We start from the raw sequence: 19420 nt of genomic DNA, 5'->3' as shown, positions 1-19420 counted from the left end.
TATATATATATATATATATATATATATACACACCCACACAGTATATAATATATATGTTGTAACGAAATGAAAGGTTTATTTAATTGAATTTAATCTTTGATTGTTCTTCTCTGTTAATCTTTAATTGTTCTTCTTCTCTCTAAATAGTAGTGACAATTACCATTGTTATTGAAAAGATTTATTTCATGACCCTAACTGTTTTTTTAAATAAATTTTATGGCATGACAATCTCCCTCCTGATTTGTTGAGCATATAATAGAGCTCCATGCTCCATGCAATCTGCTTGGCAGTTAGCGGTTTCTAAACGAAACTCTGTTCAATTTTTATTGGAATCTGCTATGCTGCGACAGGATGGGCATGATTTCTTCAGTAAAGTTACAAGAAATGAATGCCTTGCTTCCTGCTAGTCGTTATTTGTTGTATGGAGCTACACGAAAAAAGCAGAAGTACGGTACTGACTAGAGAAGGAGTGAGGATCCTGACTTAACTGAGATCCCGGGACTGAGATACGGAAAATACTGAAATGCTGGATTACTGAGAATACTGAGATGAGTGAGGGTACTGAAATTACTGAGATATACCGAAATACTGAGATTACGGAGATACTGCTTACTGGAATGACTGAGATGATGGAGATACGGAATGACGGAGATGTTGAAATCCATGAGATATAATATAATTACTGAGAAGGAGCAAAGAGTCAGAAGGCCTATAGGAAGCATCCAAGCAGTATACCGGTAGTGGTTTTTTTTTTCAAACAAAAACTGAGTATTTTTACTTCAAAATGAGAGCTATAATGTAAAATAATCACAGTTTGTATATTCAAAATAAGACAGCAAAAACTTAGATATCAGTGTACTAAAAATTAACTGTAAGAATTTGTTGTGGTGTCAGAAAAATTGTCGAGCCAGCTGCGAGAATTGACTTGGATGTCAAGAACAAACATAGATGGACAAAAGAAAGAAAGTAAGAAAGAAGGGCGTACCATGACGGGTGTACCGACAGTCGACCGCCCCCCCTCTATATTAGTTTCAATTATATTTTATTTTTTAGAAACTGACAACATTCGGTATTTGCACTTCCTAAATTCTCCCCGACCTGAGGGTTGCGACTGACTGAGGCCGAGGATCATAAACTCAGTCCGAGCGATTTTCTGCGGCCTCGAGACCCACATCACTGAATTTTTTAAGGGGATTCCTGTATTCTTCATGATGTTCGACCTAGAATTATTAGAGAACCCTAAGGGGGATCACACAGGCCACCCCCCATCCGTGGGGGGGGGGGGGGGATATTCCCGGATCGATCGATAATATTGTGGATAATAATCTCTGAATGCCAACAAAAGCGCTCTGATCGATTCTTTGTACACTCTTCAGTTTCCATGTTAAAAAATGTACGACTTGGTTGCTATTATTATGCTCTCTGATCTAAGATAAATCTAGGATAAAAATCTTGGATAAAAAAATACGTACCCGACAAAATACCAAGCAGTTTGGCGCGACGATCTCGGAACCCGGGGTCACGTTTCTTTGTAGTGTATCAACTTGATGAGTAGCCAGGGATATTCCATTTAAGAATTTGGAAATGTTGGAGGATTACATTGAGATGGAAACTGATGAATGTCAATAAAAGTTAGTTTCAAAACTTTCTCCTTGGGCGCAACATTCCCTCATACATTAGTAATAATGGCACCAGTGACTCTTGTGCCCCCATTCCATGTATTGCTTTATTAAAGCATGTTTCATAAAAGTTCTCTAAAAATGTTAAGTTTTGCTCCTGAAAATACGAAATATTAGGCCTACGACTCGGTCTAAACAATCTATGACGCTCATCTTTTAAATCTACTTAAAGGAGAATGAAACCTTTGGAACAATATAGCTTGTGTGAAAACAGAAAAATCAAAGAAACAGATCAACGAAAGTTTGAGAAAAATCGGACAAATAATGAGAAAGTTATGAGCATTTGAATATTACGATCACTAATGCTATGGAGATCCTCACATTGGCAATGCGACAAAGATGTGCGATGTCACTTGTGAACAACTCTCCCCATTACTTTAGTATATATTTTACTTAAACTGCCTCTTTTATCACATCTATCAGTAGATCATGTGCAGGGGCCGCGGAACCGCCAAAGTGGGGGGGGGGGGGCTGACCATGCTAAAAATCACAATCATAATGGTCCTTTTTACGTTTTTGTACACGGTTTTGGAAATAGTGCGGGGGGGGGGGGCTGAAGCCCCCCCCCCCAGTTCCGCGGCCCCTGATGTGTTCTTTCTTTAGGAGGGCATGTAATACAGATTTTTAAAGAATACATCATGGATAAAGAGTTTGTATCACCGTATGAAAAAGCAAAAAGAGACATTTTGGGGGTATTTTATAGTCCATCAAGGAGAAAGGTGTTCACATGTGACATCACACATTCTTGTCACATTGGTAATGGGAGGATCTCCATAGCATTTTGATTGCAATATTAAAATGCTCATAACTTTCTCATTATTTGTCCGATTTTTCTCAAATTTTCTTTGTTCTTATTCTTTGATTTTTCTGTTTCGACATAACTTCTTGTTCCAAAGGTTTCATTCCCCTTTAAGCGATCTTCGAAGAGGAGCGTTTCATCAACATTTTTGTCCGACAAGTTAGAATTACTATGGTAACTGTCAGATGACAATTTATGTCCGACAATATTATTTTATTAGTCCTTTCATGAAACGCTCCGGCCCAGCTATAGCATGTTTGCAGGGAGCTAGTTTCGTATTAACACTAAGCAGTTTAGCATGTTTTAGCACCTGACTTGCACGCATGTATTTAATTCCTGCAGGTATCGTTCCGTGTTTCTGGTATACATGGTATATGAGAAGTGAGTGAGTCATGATGACGTCATGCTAAATTCCTCAACAAATAAAACAGCGGTGTCATGGGCGTGGTTTGCATAGGGGGGGGGGGGGGGGACGTGCCCCCCTCCAGAGATTTGGTGTGCCCCCAGGCGCCCCCTGCCCCCCTGAAAAAAATATTCTGCTGGAAAAAAAAATTGGTAGGGCCTAAGCTAGCATCATTTTACATTTCTTGCTTAAAGGGATGGTCCGGGCTGAAAGTATGTATAGCTTAATAAATAGAGTAGAATTCACTGAGCAAAATGCCAAAAATTTCATCAAAATCGGATAACAAATAAAAAAATTATTGAATTTTAAAGTTTAGCAATATTTTGTGAAAACAGTCGTCATGAATATTCATTAGGTGGGCTGATGATGTCACATCTCCACTTGTTCTTTTGTATTTTATTATATGAAATTAGGTTTATTCACATTTTTCCTCCAAGAACTAGAAAAATTGGATTGACAAGTGATTTAGTGCATTAGATATTTATTGCTGCAACTTATTTCATTATAAGGGAGACATATTATTCACACAAGTATGAAATAATGAAAACAATTATGATTTTATGTAATAACATAAGGAAACGGAAAATGGGATGTGACATCATCAGCCCACCTAATGAATATTCATGACGACTGTTTTCACAAAATATTGCCAAACTTCAAACTTCAATAACTTTATTATTTGTAATCCGATTTTGATGAAATTTTCGGCATTCTACTCTATGTATTAAGATATTAATATTTTTAGCCCGGACCATCCCTTTAATTACTATCCTGTTTTCTTTCGTTCTTCACTTTGTGCCTATACAACTTTAGTTCCCCAATTTAGTCACGAGGTTGGGAGACATAATTCCCTCTACTAATGAGGCAAGATCAAAACTTATATTACACCTGAAGTTCATTTACTACAAAGGAACATCTGATTCTTATTTTGCCTGGCAGTTTGTTTCTTTGGTTTTCTTTTTTTTTTAACAGTGCGTCCCAGAAAAAAAACGGAATCGATAATCATCGATGATTTCTCATAACTTAAAATAGGCAAATAACATATCCATGCACTGAAGCAATAAAGTGTCATTGGTTTGTCAACGCGTCGACAACTTTAATACGTTATCTCGTCAAGTCGACATACAAAAAGTTGATTTTGTAATCAATAATATAGTGCTTGAATTTCAGTAATCCCCCAAATAAAGACGTTTTACACGTAGGGCCTGGAAACGATTTTTGAAGAGGGGTTGCTGGTTTTTAAACAAATTTGACAAGCCATAAAAAACACAGTTTTCGCTAAAAGGCCTGTATAATAACACACACAGCAATCCCAAGCCCAGCGCACACTTCGATACGATGCGACGCGATTTTTTTTTAATAAATCGCATTTTGCATTAAATGTGAAAGTTCCAAGAAGTAAGATTATTCCATTCTAAGTTCGGCATAATAATTAGGAATAATAAAATCATAATTTTGCTTTGCAGCAAGCCCTGTGATCGGATTAAAGCCCAAATCGGCTTTAAGTCGCAGCCGATGATCATGACGTCATTACGATTTGGATTTGAATTTGCTACAGGGAGGCTCGAACTAGACTGAATTTCGATTTCAGTAGTCCTACCACTATTCTGAACTCTGATCTCTTAAAGCCTGGGTAAAGTCAGTGTTACATCAAAACCGAATTCTCCCGATTAAATTCGGACCGATTCTGCCAGAATGTGGCCTGACTCGGATGGATTCTGTGGAATCAAAACCTATTCTTATCTGATTCAAATAGTTTTTAATCACTCAGGTGTGAATGAAGGATCATCTACATGTAAGTATACCAGATAGAGGGGAGACAATTAGCTTTACAGTTACACTGATATTTATATTTGTGATCAAGTTATGATAAATCATCGATTGTTATAGATTTTTTGTGGGATGCACTGTATAAAAAACACATATGAAACAAACTGTTCTGACCATCTCTCATTATACTAATCATTACACGACACATACGGCCGTCAAAACAACTATTTGCATTTCAAAATAATGAGAATCATTATGGATATATTTTATAAAGGATAATGATCTTCTATTCATTTCCTTCATCATGTTCATGGAAAACACCTAATTGCTCACGACGAGAACTATAGGAAAGAGAGAATTTATGGATATATTTTTAAAGGATAATGATCTTGTCTTCCGATTCATTTCCTTCATCATGTTTATGGAAAAACACCTAATTGCTCATGACGAGAACTACAGGACAGAGAGGGAAAGAAAGAGAAAGGAGGGGGAATATAATTATAAAAATGATATTAATGATGCTGATGATGATAATAAGTTAAGAAGAAGAACATCAACAGCACCAGCACCACCAACTTTACAATAAGAAAAATAATGATAATAATATTGATAACAATGATAAATAATAATAATGACAATAATAATAATAGTAATAATAATAATAATAAAAATAATGATAATGATAATGCAAAAAATACTAATAATAGTATCCTAATGATAATGAAAATGATAACTAGGAATTCAACTCGTCAAGAGGGCAAATTATCAACATGATCAAAACGAAAACTCGAGAAGAAAAGGAAAGGAAAAAAAGAGATATCAAAAGGAGCAAATAAGGATTAAACAGTTGAGATTAATTTGTTCATTTAAATCTCATTTGCTCAATGGTTAGAAGTGAGATGAGAATGGAAAAAATAGGATCATGAATATGCCTTAACGATTATAGTCGATCACAGGCCACACTATGAACCTCCAAAAACGTAAAAATAGCACAATGAGGCAAATGAAAAGGAAACGATCGCAGAAATGAAAGATTTTTAATAATCTTTAAGATTATATTTGGAGATGATGCAACATTCAACATTTTGAGCAAGATTCGTATTTTAGATATTCATTAGACTGTGGTGTTAATCAAAGGACAAGTTTACCCCAAGAAAAAAGCTGATTTAGATAAAATGAGAAAAATCCAACAAGCATAACACTGAAAATTTCAGCAAAATCGGATGTAAAACATTTTAAAGTTTCGCTTAATTTCATAAAGTTATGCACATTCCGGTCGGTATGCAAATGAGGGAACGGATGACAGCACTCATTACAATTTCTTTTGTATTTTATTATATGAAATTCTCATTTTCTCCTCCTTGTCTTTTGAAACAAAGTTTTATTCCTCCCTGAACATGTGGAATTACCATTTAACATTTTATGGTTCAGTCTAGTTGGTCCTTACTGTCAAATCTGTAAAAAATGAAACATTGTATAATTCGAACGATAAAAAAACAAAAGAAATAATGAGTGAGGGACATCATCGATTCTCTCATTTGCATGAACATATTGTTAATGGCTTCAATTCGACTAGGTTTTATAAATGTTTTAGTTTTATGTATTTGGGTTCGCTTTTTAATGTTGTGAATATTTGACACGAGAAAAAAAGATTTGAGTACATTGAGTTTATAAGATTCTATTGTAGCACTCACGAAAAAAAAGAAAATGTAAAGTGTTAAATATACGAGTTCTTAATGTATCTATATATTACTTTGTAAAGAGATGCTATTTCATTTGATGTCTATATTTCATTTTGTTTATGATTTGAAATTGTTGACAAATAAAAACTTCTTAATACAAAAAAGCATGTGACTAAATTGTGCATATATTGTGCACCACTTTGTGAAAAATAAGCGAAACTTTAAAATGTCATAATTTATTATTTAATACCCGATTTTGATATTTTTTCAGCATTGTGCTTGTCTGCCTTTTCTCTATTGATTCAATCAACATTTTATTTCTGAGGTGGACTTGATCTTTAATGTGATTTAGATCTATATAAAAACTGATAAAACTGTAAAGAAGTATTGTTGTCCTAACATGCGCAAGTGTTTAATTAACGGTACTGATTTGAACAATGTCATCAGAAACTCATTGGTCAGCATATACTTGAATCATACAATTTTTTTGTAAAATCTATTCTGCACTTCCACAAGATTCCAGGATATGACCCCTCCCTCGACATTCACGACAGGGTATTTGAATAATATTTTAATTTGTTTAATTATCAAATTACAGAAAGCAAGAAAAAAATAACCACCCATACACTTCCAAAAAAAAGACGATATAAAAGAAGGAAAAACAACCAAACGAACTAAAACAAATTAAACTTTAAAAGTAAAAAAAAAAAGCAAACATAAACAAACAAACAAAGGGAGGGCATGATGAACATGAAGTGGGCAAACCAGGAGCCCCCTCCCTTCCCCATCCTTCTCATTATTATGCTTAAAGTCAAATATGCTTTAAAATGTTCCAAATAGTGTCGCGTTGATGTTTTTCGTTCTATTGCAATGTCTCTTTCTTATTCGTTGCTTGAAAGTAACCTTTCTCGTAATTCTTCAGGAGTTGGTGGTTTACTTCTTCCTCTCCCTCGATAAATGAAATATTTTTAAAACTCATACACTTTCATTCATATTCCAAAAAGAAATGCTTATAGGGATGTCTTCATAATACAAAATGAACATTCATCACTCGCTATCAAACAGAACAGTATAAGTGATTATTCGCAAAGATGATTTTATAAAACATTCAATTGAATTTCTCTCAATTTGTTATACAAAGTACTAAATCTACAACGATGAAACTTTTTTTATCTGACAAGTTGGATGATAATGCTAAATTGTGTAATCTAACTGGTTGATCATGCAGTCGTTTTCTCAGCATCTTAAGCCATCTATTGAAGTATGTATTTTTAATTCTTCCTTCCATTCTAGTGCGTGCAACTATCTCATCAATAAGTGATCATTCCTCGTCCAGTCCCATACATCTGAAAAAAGGGTATCCGACGTAAGTGCTCCCTTTTCATATTCAATGTGGTGTAATAATTCAAAATTGTTTTGAGGAACACTTCATAAAAATGGCTTTCTTTCTTCTCACTAAACATATTGTAGGAAAAAAATATTTCTCTTATTATTTGTATCCTTTTATATTCATATCAGACCAAATACATACAGTTTAGCATTTCTTGTTAATTTTTTTTTTGTAATTTTATATTGATAATACCAGGCGAAAGATTGCAGTAAAAACACCAACAAAATGTTGCTTTTCCACTTCACTTCCTAAACATCAATTATTAGTCTTTTCTTCCACATTACCAATTGTATCATAACAAAAACTTCGAAATTAAGCATTACCCCCCTGACTGTAATCAAGATAATAAGTGTTTCTTCTTTATTTTGTCCTTCCCTCGTCATAAAAAATAGAAAAATCATCAATTTCTTTGAACACACAGTCAGGGATACCGAAGACAGACAACTCAAATAAACCAACTTTGGGAACGCATACGTATTTAGCAAATGATTTTTTCCTAAAAATGTGATCTATTTGTTACTACTTTGATAACTTCTATTATATCCTATTTTTATTTAAAAACTTTAAACTATTTCGAAAATCACTTTTTGGTTATTGTCATGTATAATTGTTTTCCCAAATGCAAATTATATTTGAACATTTAGTTCATTTTGAATAACTGTACAAAATGAGTGGGAAATTGTAGTATATGCGTACCCCTCTGTGTTCGGAATGCCAACTATGTGGGTAATTATCCGATTAACTATGTGATCTGAAGTCCTACACTGTGACAACACTGTGACCAGTTAACCACATGATTAACACACAATTTACACAAAGTCACACACTGTGGCAATACTGTGTTTGTCCATATTAAGGGATTAAGGGACATGCTGCTAATTATCTGCCCTGATACATGTTTATAGTTACTGTTAATATGGATTGATTGTGATCTTGAAAGTTGAAACAGTTTTGCAGGGACGGCGGAACCGTGGAAGGCAGGAGGCACTTGCCCCCCCCCCCCAAAAAAAAAAAAAAAAAATCCTCGTAGGAAAAAATTCTTTCTTTTCAAAATGAAATGTGCCCTTTTTCAAAATAAAAGACCCTTATTGAGGTAAAACATATTATTTAAGGTTAGAAAATCACAACATTTTTGGTTCTCGCTTCGCACTCACATCAATTATTGTTTAGTAAGGTACTCATTCTGTCCTTAATTACAAAAATGCTTAGAATGTCCAGTTTTCAGGTTAGAATATTTCAAATATTTTGCCCACGTTTTGCGCTCGCATCAATTACTGTTTAATAACTAATGTACTCATTTTGTTCTTGTTACAAAAAGTACTTAGAATGTCAATTTTTCAGGTTGGAATATCACAAATTTTTAGCTTGCGCTTCGCGCTTGCACTATTCGATGGGTGAGTGAGATATGTATCCTATTAATCAGCCTCAAAGCGCTCGCGTCGATTCTTTAGTACATCGTTTTCATGCAAACTGCTTGAATGTTTAACTTTCATGTCTTAATAAATTCCTATTAAATGAAATGTCCAAAAGTTTGAGCTTGCGATTCGCGCTCGCATCATCTCGCGAGGATGCCCGTTTAACAGTAATTAGCGCCATAATTTTAACCAAAAAGCGAGTTTCACAACTTCAAATTTGAAATTTTTTTCATAAAATAATACCTGACTGTATATTTTATCAATCAAAAATCACTTTTAAAAAGGCTTTGCTCAACTTAATTGCTACAAAACACAAAAAGTGCCCTTTTTGGCTTTGCCTCCCCTCCTCCCCCACCCCCCCGAAAATACATTTCACCGCCTCTGCAGGTTTGACCATTGTCAACAATGGATCTACCTGAGCCACCTCAGAAACGGAAGCGGATCAAATTTAAATGTAAAGTTTGTGGAGCCATATTTTCTGACGACTACCTGCAAGTTAGAAATTCAGGCACAGTAGTTTCTATTTTGATCCAAAATGAGTATTTTTTTTACAATGCAAATATCTTTAAATCTTTGTAGAATTCACCTTAAAGTATTCACCAAATGCCACGAATTAAATTCTAAAAATTCAAAGTCTTTTAGCATCTGAGGGGGGCACATTCCCATCAGGCTCCCCCCCCCCCCACCTGTGCGCACAAGCGCGCACGTTGGCGCTGTTGGCAAATTTACAAAATGTTTCTGATTACGGCCCTGGGGCCCGTTTCATAAAACATTTGCCGCAGCGGCAACTCCCATTTTCTGCGGCAAATCTGTGTTTCTGCGGCAAATCTTAAAACAGCGTCAAGTTTCCGTTTCATAAAACTTTGCCGCAGATACTTTCTGCGGCAAATGACAATTTCAGCGGCAATATTTGACGCAGCTCAAGGAGCTGCGGCAAATGACAATTTCTGCGGCAAATTTGACGCAGCTACTTGAGCTGCGTCAAATATTGCCACAGAAACAGCTTTTTCATCAAAATACCAACAATTTTGAGGGCCTAAGAGCCATATTGGTCAATTTTTTGATGATTTTGATTTGATAAATTGCTTTTTGTCATTCTAAATAGAAAATACATGTATTTTTACTCATTGACAAATAAAAAGTAGATATTTATTGAATCATCATTCATTCTTTTTAAAGTCAAATTTATTTCAATAAATAGATACAGAGGGAACATACATTGTGTTCCTGCAAATTTACACTTTCAAAAAAGCTTTCCTTTATCCTGTAAAAGAATGAACAAATGATGTCTCATTTTGTAAAAGATGTTTCCTCATTGGCTTTTGAGTTTCAATTAGATTCATTTCATAAGTGCTGTTGTTGCTGCTGCTGTTGGTTTTTGCTGATGTGTTTGTTGAAACTCTTGCTGAAGTTGTAGTTGCTGAAGTTGTAGTTGCTGTTAATGTTCCCGGAGTGGTTGTTGGACATCTTGATGTTGTTGAGGTTGCCGGTGTGGTTTTTGCACCTCCTGCAGAAATTGTTTATGCTGCTGTTGTTGTTGCTGTTGGTCAATACTGTCGTTACATCTCCTGTGTGGTTGCTGCTGTTTTTGCTCCTGCTGCTGTTCATGTGATTGAAGTACCTGAAATAGAAATTAATTTATAATGCATATAAGCAAGATACCAAAGTTATTCCTAATTTCATTTTCATTGTTAACCCTTAATAGACTGGGGGGGGGGGGGTGGAGGCACCTTTCGATACTTTGCAAGATTTCTCCAAATGGACAAGATCCTCAGGCGCCCCCCGGGATGATCTACCAGAATAGCCTCACCTAGTAAGGTTTATTAACAGGATTTTGTACTCATTACATTCAGTTGATTTTGCATCAACTCAATTCATCAAATGAATGTAAAGGGTCTACCAGTAAAAAAAAATTATGTGAGCTTCTTCGGGTAATCTACCTGAGTCCTATTACTCCTTTACTGACAAATTAATAATTAAAAATATGATGAAGTGAATAACTAGCATCTATGTCTTTGCAGTAATTTGACATGTTGCATCTTAGGTGGTAGTGGTGGGGGTCAATAATTATAGAAATGCAGAATATTCATGTACCACTTTGGCAAGAGAAAGCAAGTCACATTATCTACCAATGATTGATATTCGTTTGTTGTTTTTGAAGCTGTAAAAGAAATATCATATATCAATTTAACACCTTGAACTTAGAGTTTAATTCTAAAATATGGACTGGATTTTTGACGAAGAGCAAATCAAGAAGACAAAAATCATTCAAATTGTTATCATGTGACATACTTCCTATGCCAAAGTGAATCAGAATTATAATCAAGAGTGTTTAACTTACAGGTGAAATCACATTTCTAGGCTCTTTGTATGGCTCTCCAAACCCTCCAGTCGTTGATTTTGGCATGGCTTTCTGATACTATCTTGTGTCTTTCTGGAAATGTGGACAAAGCCTCACCTGAAGGAATAAATTAAATTGAAATTTTCAAAAAATGTTTGGCACTTTTTTTTCTCACATGTATACATTGCATGTATATCAAAAGAAAATAAGAGGAAACGTCATTTGACTACTAAGTTTTTACCATGGGGGGGGGGGGTAAAGGGATCAAGATGGGTTAATATGATGAACAAAAATCCAAACATGCAACAATAGATAATATATAAGGAATCTCTGGTTGAGAAACATCACTTCATATGCTATGCAATTGTTCCTCATAATTTATCTTGCACACACATGTACACGTAGTGAGGATGGGTGAGGGACAGAGAGCGAGCGTTCTCATCGTACATGCAAAAAGTATTAAATCCATCACTGGTGTATAGATGAGGGGGCAATGCCCCCCCCCCAATGTTTCATGACCAAGAAAAAAAAAGGAATGGGAAAGGGTGAAATAGTCTATTATTTTCTGATTACGTCAAAATCTTTCTAAAAATTTGATTTCTGTATTTAAAAGTTCAACAATTTTGCTCACTCCCTTCGCTCTCTTGCATCTTTGGAGAACTTTTGTTCCATCCGCCATATTTAGCCCTCTCAAAATATTTGGCTCATTACGCCACTGAAATGCATTGTAAGAATTTTATATTTTAATGTAAACCTAATCTAACCCTAATAAGACTGCCAGGGTATCTTGGAGGCAGGAAAGATGGGCGGAAGGGGGGTGGGGGCCCTCAAGATCTTGACCGTTAATTGCGCAATTGTGAAAAAATGCAACATGCCTGTCACAGATGAAAAAATTGTATATTTGATCGTTCTAAAATTATTTAAATTTATTTGTAATCAATAAATTTTACTTATTCATGCATGAAATTAGAATTTGGCTGGAAATCTATAAACAAAGCCCTTGAAGTGTTTTTTTTTTTTCAGACACATAAACGTTAAATGATATCAAATTCCATTCATCTGTATTTTTTTTTTCTGAAGTATTTCTTTGTTGTTTTATTTTACTTTTTTTTTATATTGTTGACAAAATTTTCTGATCATAAGCAACTTGAAAGTAATTGATTTTAATCAGTAAAAATAAAAATTACCGGTATGATACAATTATGAATTTTGGCTAGAAACAGAATTTGCATTGGATTTGTTCATGAAATCACATTTTATAGCAATTCTGACATGTACTTACACAACGTTGCGTAATTACAGAACCGGGTACCCATGTGTCACAAATTTTGTCTGAAAACTCATGAATCTTTAAAAAAAGGCATATAATGACGCGGCACCATCTTTCACGTTGTGGATTTATCGCGAACATTTTTGAGCCCCCCCACCGCCTTTTTAGGGTTAAATCAGATTGCACATCATGATGGGTTTTACTGATATTCATTCTGCAACCCATATTTCAAAGACTATCCATCATATCTGACATTGATTTTTACCTGTGGCTGCATGTTAGTCTCTGCTTTTCTACAACTGTGGCCAAATATTCTGCAACAAGTTCATTAGATGGGCCCTTGGCATTTTTCTTATTGTAGGAGACCGGCAAGCCCTGGCTTTGAAGTTCCTGGTCTATCCTTCTCCAGCTGCAATATCTGGTCAGTTGAGGACTGGGGGGCTTTGTGTCAGGAGTGGTCTTGGTAGTGGCGGTGGCAATGGTGATGGCAGTGGCAGAAGTAGACTTGGTGGTGGTGGCATTAGTAGCACTGATGGTGGTGGCAGCAGTGGTGGTGGTGACTGCAATTGCAGCATTGTTGATGGTGGTATACGCCTCATCACGACCAACATTTGCTCCTGCTGCCATCTATTATGTTTTAAGTAGAATAAACATTGAAACATTTGATTATTAACACATCAACTTCAGAACACTAGTATATTGATAATAAAACTTGTAGATATAGCAGTCAAAGCATAAAATGAACTTCCACAGAAGAGTACATGTACCTTCTTCTAATAGAATTTCAGACCACCTTGAGGATGTTATGCTCAAAGCAAGGTTTTTATTTGACAACATTGGTCAAAGAGAAACATGGATTTAAATCTCAGAATACAACTCGTATCATTGGTTGATCAATAGTACTGTACAATACCCCATTCAGATATACCTTGACCAATTATTTCTTGTTGAAACACATATGTCTTTGTTATCAATCTTGTAGGGTATAGAGAGCATGCTGATTCTATAGCTATCAGTGTTGTGTACCGAGGACGGCCTCGGGACCAGAATTTGCGTCCTCGGCCTCGAAGCCTGATGTCTCGGCCTCTGTCTTGATGTCTCGGCTCCGAGGCCTGACAAATGCAGTCATTTCCAGCACATAAATTGTGTCCATCATCAACGCAATGTGAATTTCTAATGCACACACTATTATTATAGATCTAGATTCCACCCCACCCCCCCCCCCCCTCTATAGATTATATGTACCGGTAATATATATATATTTTGCCTGTTTTTAAAATTTATTCTATTTATTTATTTTTCAATTTTTTACATTCATTTATTCATTTATTTATTTTTCTTGAGGGGGGGTCAATGGTCAATTGAATTCAACAAAAAACAGGCAAATTTTTTTAGCGGTCTCTGTCTCGGCTGACCCAGCCTAGGATACAACACTAATAGTTATGCATTTAGATATGATTCACACATAGAAGTGTTGTATTGTCTAAATTTAAAAAAAAAATGGTCTATTGAGAGACACATTGCTAACGTCGATGCATAAACTGTAAGCTCAAAAAAGCAAAAGTAGCCCCGGTATCGATCTGCCATTTTGTTTTCAATTTTGAAAGCAGGAGAACGAAAGCGACATAACTTTCGCCTTTTTTGAGCTTACACTTTATGCATCTACGATAGTATTGTGTCTCGATAGATCTTCATCCATGTAATATATAGGCAAGTGCATAATTTTCCCCCTTTAATTTGGGGTGATATGGTGACCACAATTCTACCCCATTTGTCTGCCAACTAGCCCAGGAGCTGTCCGTGTAATACACGGACAGCTCCTGGGCTGCAGCCTGTACAGCGGGCCGCAGTTGCCTGGGTTACTCGAAATCTATCACAAAATCAGATTTTTTATAGAGTCTAGATCTAGAAGTACTTATATCCTCTAAAAAAGGCCCAAATTTTTGCTAACTGACTCACAGCTTTCAAAAAAAATAATTTTGCCTTTTTTTTATTACTGTCTGGCCACCAAACTGTTTATACTCGCAAGCCACCCCCCCCCCCCTGAAAACTATAAGAAAAACAATCCCTCACAGTTACAGAGAACACTATTTGTGACAGTCACCCCCCCCCCCCCCCCCAAAAAAAAAAAAAAAAAAAAAAATAGGCCTATGCCAAAGCCAAACATGAGCGTGAACACCAATCAACACCCATCATAGACAGGAATAACCGTCGTTTCTGGGGATTTATTCAACAATTTCTGACATTTTACTGTAATCCCCATTTACATTATGTATGGTGAGTGGAGCCAACGTAGTTCAGCGGAACAACCAAAATACAGAGACTGAAGCTTTTGGTCTAGTGGAGCCAACGTACCGTATGGGTACTAGTATCCAACCCGGCATAATTCAAAGATTTTGACATATTCCCCAAAATATTTAGAAATATGGAATTTATCTTAATTTCATACCTTTGTTATTTCCAGGGTATTCTGTTGTCGATATTTTCTTTGTCAATCTGTCGACTGTATGCGCGGAGGATCGAATTATGCGGCGATGGCCTTTTGCACTGAATGGTACTAGTATTCAACCTAGTGATGATTGATAGCAAATCTCAAAAGGGTTTAGATTGCTAAATTAGATCTAGATCTATGCAAGTCTCTGGCTTTGATTAATTCCCTGTTTGGTCTCATCTCAAATGGTCTAGTCCATAGTCGGATGGGACAAGGGCAGATTGAGAGACAGGGCCATCTTTCATCGCTAGGTTGAATACTAGTGCCGACGGGTTGAATACTAGTACCAAAATCCGTCGCCGTATAATTCGATCGCCCGCGCACACAGTCAACTGGTTGAAGAAAAAAATAACGGAAAAAGAATAACCAGCATTTGCTCTTGGAAATAAGACGGGTATGAAATTCAGGTAAATTCTATATTTCTATATATTTGAAGAAACTCTCCAAACGGGTTGAATACTAGTACCCTTACGGTAGTTCAGCGGAACAACCAAAATACAGAGACTGAAGCTTTTGGTCTACACACCCATCAATGCTCCTCGAGACTTGACTGTATTTTTGTCGCCCACAACAACCCAAGCCACAAAAAAATAAAGGCTCACTCTCACACAGCTGTTCACATATCGCACTGAATTAGGTAATTAAAGACTAAAGTCAGAAAGAAAGACAGATGCAACTCAAGTCGCAACGCCGCTCATTCGAGCTCCACCCCACACACATCAACACTACTGCCGTGTACTACGCCGAAGCTCCGGGCTAGCGACCACTCGGCATCTCGATGATGCCTCCACGATATCCCCGGGCAAAATGCATGTTTACCTCGTAGAAAACGATGGAAATATGATATGTATTATCAATGTCATTCTTTCGGAAGTGATTTATTTATTACTTTATCAAATGATGTAATAATTGAATAAATACAATAATTAGAAATTACTTACATCTCCGATTCAAATTTTACTTCAATTCTGTCACCATCAAAATTTTATCGCAGACGACGTTACGTGTGTGAAGAAAAAAACCGACTGTTAGCTGCAAATCAGGCTCGTTCACGAACTATTTTTAATTTATTTATTTTTATTTACGATAACAATTTGTCATAGCTTTTATGAAACGGATATTTGCAACTATGACAAGTTGCCATTCCAATAACAAGATTTGCCATAGATATGGGAGATGTTACAGTTGCAAGTCAAAAGTTTTATGAAACGGGCCCCTGGTGGTTGTTTCATAAAGCGGTTCGCAAATTAAAAGAAACCAAACTACAAGGAAAAAAATCTATCTTATCAGAAAGAATAAAATGAGAGGAGCAATCTAAAACTTGTTTGATCAAAAATCGGTTATGAAATAAGCGAGTTATGGAAGTTTGAAAACTCTTGTTGTACTTTCTATAGGCATAGGGATCCTCAAATTGGCAAACGTGCTTCAAAATGGCTGACTTTGTGGACAACTCTCCATTTGTTTTGTACACAAATTTTCAGATTTTCCCCATTATCTTTCAAATTGCAACTTGCCTCCTTCTGAGCACAACATATGTCATGGGAAAATATAATTCACACCACATATGTCAAGGTCAGGAGGAGATAATGTGAAATATGTAAAATAAATGGGAAAATCTGAAATTTTTGTACAAAACAAACGAAGAGTTGTCCACAAAATCAGCCATTTTATAGCACGTTTGCAATTCGAGGATCCCCAAAGAAAGTACAAGACTTTTCAAACGTCCATAACTTGCTTATTTCAAAACCGATTTTGAGGAAACTTGTTTTAAATTGTTCCTCTCATTTTACTCTTTCCAATAAGATTGATTCTATTAAGTTTTGGTTTCCTTAAAGAGCAACTTTAAGATCTACTGGTGAACCTTTCTAAATAATCATCAATGAACATTTTAATGGTCTATATTATTTACCACAAGAAAGGATCACCAGTCGTTCTTAGAGTGGCTCTTAAATTACGATTAGCTTTATGAAACGGCCCCTTATAATTTTCAAGGCTTGCTCACTATGCTCACTCGCTGCATTTAGAGAAATGCAGCGAGTGAGCATAGAGAGCGAGTCTTGAAAATTTGTTTTGCTTCAGTCCACTCTAAAAACAGAAGGTAACAATTTACTCAATATTTCATAAAAATGGAACATGCATGTTTGCTGGGTAATTTTTTCCCTAATATTGGGCAAAATGCATGTTTGAAGGGTAAATTTCAACGCAACATTCCGTAAAATTTACAAAATATTTGGTATCTTTTTACCCAACAAACATGCATGTTCCCATTTTACCAAATATTGGGTGAACTTTTTTTAGAGTGTCATTTAAAATGATATGCATATATTACAGACGGTAATAACGGTAAATTATCAATAATGTTAACTTTAGGGGTAAAGGGAATATAAGAAGAGAAGAAATATATAAAACGCAAATAGGGATTAAACAGTCCTGATTTTGTACAATGAAAACTCATAATGCTCAGTGATTATAAGTGAGATCAGAATGATACAAAAATAGGATCATAATTATCGAGATAAAGGGTGCTTTTTTAAATCATTATAGGCCATCACATGCCAAAAAAAAAAAATATATATATATATAAAAAATAAAAAACAATAAATAAATAAATAAATAAATTTAAAATTTAACGTAGGAATAGTACAGTGATGCAAATTAAAATGAAAATATTGCAGAATGGAAAGATTTCAAATAATATTTAAGATTAAGTTGAAAGATAATGCGGCATTCAAAATTTTGAGCAAAATTCACATATGGAATATTTATTAGATTGTTATGGAATAAATGCCATTTGAAGTCTCCTGTAAGCATGATAAACGGATAAAACTGTAAAGTGTGTGGGGAATATTGCTGTCCTTACATGCCTCTGAGTTTCATTGACGGCATTGATATGGTCAATGTCATCAGTAACTCATCGTACACTTAAAGTATAGGGTATGCCTATGTTTTTTGTACATATTATTCCCAAATTCCAAAAAGATTTTAAGATGTGCCCCACCTCCTCCCCCACAATCACGCCCGTGGCGAGCTACGGGGAGGCCTGGGGGGCACGTGTCCCCCTGAGATTTGGTGTGCCCCCCAGGTGCCCCCTGAAAAAAATTGGCGGAGCAAAGAAAAAAAAAGGAGAAAGAAGAAAAGAAAAAAGGAGAAAGACAGAAGGGATAAAGAAGAGGAAAATAGGAGGAAGACGAATGAATGAAATAATGTGAGGGGAAAACTTGCAAAAAAAAAACAAATCTTTCATGCAACTATATAAAATTTTCGTTTGCGCTTCGCGCCAGAATTGCCTGTTCGATGAGATTCATATCTTGCTCAATAGGCTGACATGGAGCTTAAAATATCAAGTTTTAAAGTCAATATACAAAACATTTTTCAGCGCGGACATCGAGCTTGCATTAGTTTTTTTCATTTACAAATTTAAATGCTCTGTAAAATGTCCGTTTTATGGTCTACATATCAACATCAACATCACGCTGCGTGGTCGCATTGTCTCTATTGTTCCTATTGTCTTCGTGTATTCCATAAAGTTCTCAAAATATCAATTTTCAGATGTGATTGTCAAACGTAGGCTTATATAAGTTAGCGCTGCGCGCTCGCATTTTGATTGGCGAGTACTCTTTATCAATTCTATATATAACCAAACAAGCTCCCCTTTTCATTACATTTTATTTTAAAAATTCAGCTCGCGATTTGCGCTCGCATTAATTGTTTAAAAATGTATAAACTAATGTAATACGTATTCATAATTACAAAGTGCTTAAAATTTCCAGTTTTCAAGCCTTAAAACAACAACTTCCACGCTGTCTTTACGCATATTAGATTAACAAATAAGAAATAATACTTTCATGAATTCCTAATAACTATATTGGGTCTTTTCAGTATGATGGAATATCGAAAAGGTTAGGAATAATAGGAAGATATTCATCATTTTCATATGATGACAAAATGTCCTTAAAATGTACCGGTCCTTTGTTAAAATGATTAAAAAAAATATCAGCTCGCTCTTCGCGCTCGCATCATTCATTAAGTGTGATCCACATCCACTTCACAATTTTCCTACACAGTTCTTGAAATAGTGTTTAAATTGACCCTTTTCAGATCGGTATATCAAATGTTTTTAGCTCGTGCTTGCAATATTTTTATCTCGTGATTGAACAAATGTATTCAGAATGCCCAGATT

The 19420-nt window shown here is 35.5% G+C and overlaps 1 protein-coding gene across 1 annotated transcript; it reads right to left on the bottom strand.

Moving 5' to 3' along the window:
• Nucleotides 1-10305: 10305 nt before the first annotated feature.
• Nucleotides 10306-16262, bottom strand: LOC129274485 (uncharacterized). The gene is made up of 4 exons (XM_064097091.1): nucleotides 16182-16262; nucleotides 13015-13376; nucleotides 11480-11596; nucleotides 10306-10759 (listed from the first exon to the last, which is right to left on the bottom strand). Exons 2-3 carry the CDS (start codon nucleotides 13374-13376, stop codon nucleotides 11593-11595), a joined length of 366 nt encoding a protein of 121 aa, XP_063953161.1. The 5' UTR covers nucleotides 16182-16262; the 3' UTR covers nucleotides 10306-10759; nucleotides 11480-11592.
• Between the last annotated feature and the right edge of the window lie 3158 nt (nucleotides 16263-19420).

Source organism: Lytechinus pictus, chromosome 3 (genome assembly GCF_037042905.1).
Source record: "Lytechinus pictus isolate F3 Inbred chromosome 3, Lp3.0, whole genome shotgun sequence".
Taxonomy (NCBI): domain Eukaryota; kingdom Metazoa; phylum Echinodermata; class Echinoidea; order Temnopleuroida; family Toxopneustidae; genus Lytechinus; species Lytechinus pictus.
The sequence above is the reverse complement of the archived record's forward strand: the minus strand, read 5'-3'. Positions and strand labels throughout refer to the sequence as shown.

What these genes read in the sequence shown, in the direction of transcription:
- LOC129274485 (XM_064097091.1), bottom strand. Translation starts at nt 13,376, where the DNA reads ATGGCAGCAGGAGCAAATGTTGGTCGTGATGAGGCGTATACCACCATC.